A 7,500-nucleotide genomic window follows, 5' to 3' on the forward strand; every position below is an offset into this window, starting at 1 on the left:
AGGGTTGAAGGTAATTTATGCCAAGGATTACTGTGCTTTTCGTAATTTTGCAGAATCTCAACTTTTACAGTCAACTGTCAAACTTTCAAAATATGCCAAAAGATGCCAAACGTGAAGCCAAAACCAGCTGTTTAATCCACAAACTCATGCAGCTGCAGAGGAGAAATTCGTACGCGAAATTGATTGATTTTGCGTATTGCATAGTTTTTAGTTTATGCCAAGAATTTAAGTTTCCCCTTTTGGGGCCCGTTTCTCGAACCTCCCGAAAACTTTTCGGGCCCAAGACGCCATTTACTAAACTGTCACTAGCTGGTTTTGACAAGTTTTTCTTTTTGACATTTTCAAAATCACAAAAATCAAGGTAATTGTGAATTTTGATGGCTTAAAATTCTACCGTTCAGAGGGATTTTGACACCCGAAAAGGGCCCGAAAAGTTTTGGGAAAGGAAAGAAAAACAAGAACTTCAAAATATTTAATTGTCTAATCTTCTAGTGCTGGAGCACTAATTGGGGACAATGTAAATTGAAATTAACAAATCAACGCAAATCAAATCAAATTTTGGTTTTTGAGGAGAAGGGAAAACAGGAGTACTTGGAGAAAAACCTCTTAGTGCAGAGTAGAGAACCAACAAACTCATCCCACATTATGACGCCAAGTCTGGGAATCGAACCTAGGCCACATTGGTGGGAGGCGAGTGCTCTCACCACTGCGCCATCCCGACATTACTTTTTAGTGGTACTTTATTACATAGGTCAGAGTTTCAGTCGCTCAGGTGCATATTATTGGATGCTTTACTCGCGACAGTTTACCTTCATAAACCAATTTTTGCTTTGCAGACGTCTTCAATCCATCTCTTTGGGAAGTATACGGCGCTTGCGAGAGTTCACAAACAGCACTCTTGTTGACATTCTGTTTTACACAAGTCCTACTTATTGCAAAGTGAGTTCCAGACCCCTGATTGATGGTCGTTGAACATAAAACACTGTACTGATCAATCGCCTTGAAGAAACTCTTGCTAAATATTTGCTTTTTTCGTGTTTTTCTTTGGAAAGAACATTGTGGACACTGTTGGTGAAGAAATCAAGCGACTGTTGGAAATATTCCAGAAAAGGAATCCCATGTTTAGTGGCAAATGTTCAGTTTGTGGACACAGTTTAGGTAACGAAAACTCGACCCTTTGTTTTATATGGCGCGTTTTTAGTGTCAAAATTCAAATAGGTATTCGGCAATTCAAACATCCAATTTAGTTATTCAAACCTTCAGTTTGGAAATTCACACAATTCAAACATTCGTTTCGTTAATTCAAACTTTCAATTCAATTGAATATTTGAATTGTCTAATTGAAAGCTTGAATGGCATGCATGGTTTGAATGGAAGAACTTAAGGTTGTAGTCGCCAAATTGAGGGTTTGAATTGCATGTTTGAATTTTGGCACTAAAAACGCGCCATAGTTTGATAGCCCCTTTTGCAAAATCTTTTAAGAGATCGGATTTTTTCGTTGGTCGCTCGGGGATACTCGGAAAAACCCGAATGCTCCTTTGCAGGAGTCGACGACCTTGCGATTACTCGTTCAGATGCTCTAAAACTAAGCTATAGGTTCGTGGGAGCTAATGTTAGCATTAGTTTTTTCATCCACTTCATAACAATGTTTGTTTGTCGGAAGGAGCATCTTTTAAAGGTGTATTTAACCCATTAAAAAAAAATATATTAGTCGTTTTCAATTTCTTTTTCGTTGAGAACTTAAGTAAGTTCATAAGGCTATTTGATCTGTATTTTTAGGCTCAAGCATCTTATTTGACATTCTTCAGCATCAGGTAAGTTTACAATCTCGTACCCAGAGTCCTCGGGCTTTTTGGTCAGCGGGTGAGCGCCCGCTGAACAAAAAGCCCGAGGACTCTAGATACGAGATTGGTAAGTTGAGTGTTTGGGTCAAATTGTGAGTAACCTTGAGAAGTATAGTTGGGGGACGCTTTGCGACATTTATTTGCCAACTTTGTGACATATTTGATGTTGAGTCGATGATAACCGTTGAGAGACACCTTATGCGTGTCATTATGAAGCAGTTGAAGCGAATATTGGATTGGCCTTCAGGATCACGAAAGTAAAAAACTGGCTATAGACGGAATGCATAAATGGCGGCCAAAAAAATATTCTTTTGTTTATGTGCTAATTAGCCTCACTAACCTCGTTTGCATGTACAAAATACAAAAGAGATGTTACTTGAGAGCGAGGCTAGTGAGTCTAATTAGCACATAAACAAAATAATACATTTTTGGCCTCCATTTATGCATTCGGTCGATTTGTCACAACTTTCAAGCCCCTCGTTTTCGTAAGTGTTAAAAACTATCAGTTTTCTGACTATGTTTCGTTTGTATTTTTTTTCAAACGTCGATATCCAGCAAGTCCGCAGAAACCCCGTAGCCAAGCACTCTAACCTGGACTATGTGAGGTAAGCATGGTCGAGTGCCAATGTACGGGTTTCCCTCGGTGTAAAAACCTGTGAAACCTTTTCTTTGTTTTGTTAGCTCGTGGTAACGTTAGGTTATTTTTCGATGTTTTTTTTTGCTCTTTTGTTTTCATTGTGTTACGTCATCCGTGAGTTTCACACCGAGGAAGAGCCCAATATACATAGATTTCCAGTCCGGATTGTTTGTACTAATTTTCCCCCCACCCAGTTGTTCTTCAGCCGATGAGGCCAAGGTGATATAGCTGATAAAATTGTCCAATATTATCTTTGAGCCCTCCTTGAAAACAAAGCACCTAACACGTCTGGCTGTCAGTCAAATCTTCGATGCGTTTAAGACATGGTTTGAAGAAATATTAGGGAGTTTAAGATCTACGACAATGAAGTCGACAGCAAATTCACTTCAAAATATAATTTTGCATTATCGCAAGTCTTAATTAAGTGATTATTCGCTATCGTTCACGTCGTACAATGTGGGAAAAGTTTGTTTCAAATCTCACGTGGTCGTCAAAACCTCAAATTTGGTTGTTTCAAGTCGTTTTCAGGCAGAGTACCGCAAGAATATGAGATAAAGTCCGTGCCGCACGTGCAGCACGATTTTTTTCTTTTCTAACCAATCGTATTCTTGCTTTGGGCCGTTGTCGTTGCCGTAGTCGTCGTCGTTTCTTAAACTCCCTATACACTGGTGCTGGCGGAAGAATTTCAGATAACACGCAGCTCTCTGCAACCTCTAATTTCATTGGGGCGGTATAGGATGCTTTGTTGTCTCCATTGCTGCTCCGTTCCCGGACGTCTCTCTCGGGAAGTAAATGTGCTCGCAAGGGAGGGTGGGAAGGAGAACGCGGGCCTCTCTTCTTTCTCCTTCCCGTGGTTCCTCGCGGTTCGCGCTCGTCACCACCCACTCGCGAACAAAATGCGAAACGAAGCCCCTGAGAAAGAGGCAGGCTCCATTGTTTTCGTTGTATACTTTTGTTGTGCCATTTTTTTCATCACCAAGTGCTCAAAAGATCACGAAAGGCCTTTAAAGACCACTTTTATATATGGCGACCGAGTTGTTTTACTTATCTTGATTAGACCTATTTGCCGCATTTATAGGTTCGTTGAGATTTTGGCCATCGAAGAGACACTAGCCTGGCTGAAAGGAATATTTTATCTCTCCCCCTCTGTGTAAAAGGGTCTATCCTTAGGGGGGTGACCGCAGTAAACGCCACATGGAAGCTGAGCCATACTTAGGCCTACACCCTTATTACGAAAGACCGAGATCAAAATACTTTGGGATTTCTGTATTTCTATGGGACTGTCCTAAAAGGGACTCAGCACACACCTCTTATTAGCAAGCACAGGTTATCTTCTTTGGGCATAAAAGTGATACGCTATGTTGGGTAGCAATACGGATTTGAAAGAATGTAAGCACTTTTCAAATTCACTTTGCGTGTCTAAACAATCCATAGTTAAACAATTCTTCTTAAGGCCTTCATATGCATACCCTGATAAGCAAGGAGGGGTTAGAGTTTCGCGGTGCACTGTTTGCAACTGGCAGCTTTTCCTCGTAGCCAAATCTGCAGTTCGGTTGTTACGTTCTGTCAAGATTCAGTCGTATTCCCTGCAGGCGACTGCGAACAGGGCTCGGAGATTTTTGCAGGAATACGTCGCCCATGTTTGATTTCCTTAATTTTTTGTAGCGAAGTACTTGGGGAAGATGCTACTGATAATGCCCCATCCCATAGCAACGAGACAGCTCCAGAATCGGATAAAGAATCAGATGATGAGAAAGACGAGGGTTATCCAGCTCTCGGGGACGCGCTTGCGCAGCTGGGTCTACCGGAATATGTCGATCTGTTTGAATCGGAAGAAATGGATATGGAGACTTTTGTAAGTTGGCCGTCATTGTTCCGTTTTCCGCAGTTTTGGTGCTGGCTTTCACTAGCGACACAAGCGTAAACGTAAACAACATGGGCAAACTGATTTATTTTTTGGCATTTTTTTACCTGAAGGAATTTTAATCGTGGTAAAATAAAGACTACCAAAAACTCGGTAACGTTTTAGTCGATAGAAGCTTTTGTTAGGACAACACAGTAATTAAGAACGAGTTGTTTGGAAATTTCCACCCTCAGCACTCAATTTCCTAGGGTTGTCGTTATTCCCAATACGCCTTCACACAATCACGCTACACGTTCGTTCTATTGCAATCTATTACTTTCTACATAGAGCGAGTTTCAATCGAGTGTCGTTAAACCAAAACCATAGTAATTACTTTGGCCAATCAAAAAGGAGGGAGACAATCCAGTAAACCAATCAAAAGTCGAAGTAATTACACGTAGCCGACACAAAGCGCGGGAAAATGTGCACGCGCGAGCCACGATTGGTTTTGGTTTCACTTCTGATAGGTTGAAAAAATGGCGCGAGAGTGAAGTAATGCAAAACCAAAGCAATTCGCTAATTACTTTCGACACTCAATTGAAAACCGCTCTAATGAATACGTCGTTTTTGATATTGGAGTTGCAAGGCATTTGTTATCCTATGCTTAACATAAACACGTCATTATTTCACCTGCCGTTTTCTTCAAACACCTTATGCGTAAAAACAACATGAACTAAATCAACTAAAAGCAATCGAGCTGTCAATGATAAATGCAAGTTTCCGAATTTGACGTATTCATGGCTTGCATTCACGTGATTAGGCGGCCATATTGGTATGCAAAACAAAAGCAAAATGCCGCTCGCGTTTTGCATAATAATAGAGCCCAATTCCGAAATGACTTTTTCGTGATTGTTCAGTTATGACGTCATGACCATGACGTCGGGTGCAAGACAAGGATTCAATCTTACGCTGTTATTTTTGGGTTGGTCACGTTGCGTTGCGTTGCGTTGCGTTAGTGTGAAAGAATCCGAGTCCTAACATAGAAGAAAGCATCCTTTTTATATTCTTGGAAAAAAAGCCATACGAACCTCGTTTGAGTTGACGGTTCTGCCTGAGTTCCGTCTTTCCTAGTTGGGCTTTACAGTTAATTGTACCACCGTAGATATGCATTGGAGGAAACAGTTTATCATGTTTCCAGTTATTGAGAGGAAACCCGTAATCAGTTGCAGCTTGCTCGAGCGACGTCTTTCCACCCTTGGCAATGCTACGTATAGAGAAGATATCGTTGACGTCATCCATTGTCATTAATGTGCCAACCTGAGCCTCACTGGCTATCGGAACAAAGGGTCTTTTGTTCCTGTGGTTGTAGCCTGCATGACGGCGCTTTGTGAGCCAAGCTGGGCGAACGCGATATTTCGCGCGGAGCGCGACACGAGTGCGAAGTGCGAGACGTGTCGCGCTCCGCGCGAAGTATCGCGTTCGCCCCGCTTGGCTCATAAAGCGTCTGTCATGCAGGCTATGTGGTTGACACACTTGAATAACAAAAACAATGTTTGTGAACTGATATCTTCCCTATATTGGTCAAAGAAGTGTCTCTTTCAGTAACCAGCTTATTCATGCTGGGTTGAGTTTGTTGCTGCTTGGGTCCACAGACTGTATCTTGTTAATTATCTTTGGAGATGTTCTTTCCCCGAAGTCACTTTTCGGTTGGAAAGTGGGAACAACACCCAGTACACAGCGATACTGGGTCGAGATTGGATATATCAGCTTTTTTCACTTCTCTTAGGATGATTTGTACTCGAAGTAAACTCGAAGTTATCCCAATGCAACCCCATTTACCAAGTTCGACCCATCGTTGACTTCCAATATTCCTTGGAAGTAACTTGGTCAACGGCTTTCAACTTTGACCCATGATTCAAAATGAACCCAGATGGTTCCTTAGCCAATTTCGCATGAAGTACGCAACAAATGAATGGCAAATAGCTTTGGTGAAAAAATCTTATTTGCAAGTTGTTTTACTGGAATTGAATTAAACACTGAATCAGCCTATGTAATCTGGTTTTGACGGAACGGTCTCTAGACAGTGGAGTAAAGCCCTGGCCAAACTATCGAACAAAGTTGGATTCCACATGCAACATTGTTGGATGTAAATGTTGAGGTAGTGGCAAAACACTATCCAACATTGCTTGATGAAACATTCAAGTTCAAGTTGGCGCTAAATTTATAAGTATGGCGCTAAAACTGGAGCTGCTTGAGGACGGAAATGATGGATTCAAACGAGTAAAACCAAAAATGGTTAAGAGAACGTGCAGAAAAGGGTATGTTCACTGCAAGATACGTCCGCGCGTAGGAGATGATGAGAGTGAGCTCGGATCAATTTGCAGAAATTGTAAACGCTATTGATCCAAAAATCTCCAAACAGAGCGATAGTGATTAAGGGGACTAAAAATGTTCCAAAGACATGGCCTTGCTCCATACTCGCTGATCAAGGTTTCTGGCTGTTGATAATTTTCTGCCAATAGCGATTAGTGATTGGCTAGCTGCGCGAACGTGTCTCGATTCAGGACACAACTTTGTTGGAAGAGCGGCACAACATTGCAACATTGTTGCGTCGAGCAGAATTGTTGGTCGCAATGTTTGATCAAAAGCAAACTCCATGCTAATCTCGTACCCAGATCTCACTCTGTCACTGGAAATGTGAGATCTGGTAAAGTTGGACAGTACACCATTTTTCATTGGCTACTAAAAAAAGGTTGCGGCAATGCAATCTACGCTCCGATAGGCTTATTTCGCGGGGCACTTAGTGAAGGTTTGGTTTTAGCAAGCTCATGTGCTGTTTTGAATAAATGTCAGTTGTGCGGAGGAAAGTTTTGTTTTTTTCCGACGCCGGAAAAGCTTTGCAGTTGAGGAAAATCATTTTAAAAATTTGTGACGTTTGTGTAAATGGTACCGACGAAAGCCCCACGTACCCTGCCACTCGAATAAAGTTCTGCGTAGCTTCTTGCTACGCGGTGCGCAGAAACTAATAAATTCAAGTTGAAGTATGTAATTTATTCAAAACAGTATTTCTCGTTCTTAAAGCGTGACTCGCGAATTAAGTAGTGATCAATTGTGAATTTTACGGTTACATTTACATTTTTCATGAGATCGTGTCAAGAAAATAGCACTCGTTGCAG

General features: G+C 41.5%; 1 protein-coding gene across 1 annotated transcript in view; it reads left to right on the plus strand.

Annotated features, from left to right (window-relative positions):
- Nucleotides 1-7,500, plus strand: part of LOC138006848 (phospholipase DDHD2-like) — a 53,431-nt gene that overhangs the window by 9,330 nt on the left and 36,601 nt on the right. Inside the window, exons 6-10 of the mRNA XM_068853445.1 lie at nucleotides 837-939; nucleotides 1,053-1,158; nucleotides 1,780-1,814; nucleotides 2,400-2,449; nucleotides 4,147-4,336. Coding sequence (XP_068709546.1) covers nucleotides 837-939; nucleotides 1,053-1,158; nucleotides 1,780-1,814; nucleotides 2,400-2,449; nucleotides 4,147-4,336 — 484 coding nt within the window. The remainder of the gene's footprint in view (nucleotides 1-836; nucleotides 940-1,052; nucleotides 1,159-1,779; nucleotides 1,815-2,399; nucleotides 2,450-4,146; nucleotides 4,337-7,500) is intronic.

Source organism: Montipora foliosa, chromosome 6, assembly GCF_036669935.1.
Source record: "Montipora foliosa isolate CH-2021 chromosome 6, ASM3666993v2, whole genome shotgun sequence".
NCBI lineage: Eukaryota > Metazoa > Cnidaria > Anthozoa > Scleractinia > Acroporidae > Montipora > Montipora foliosa.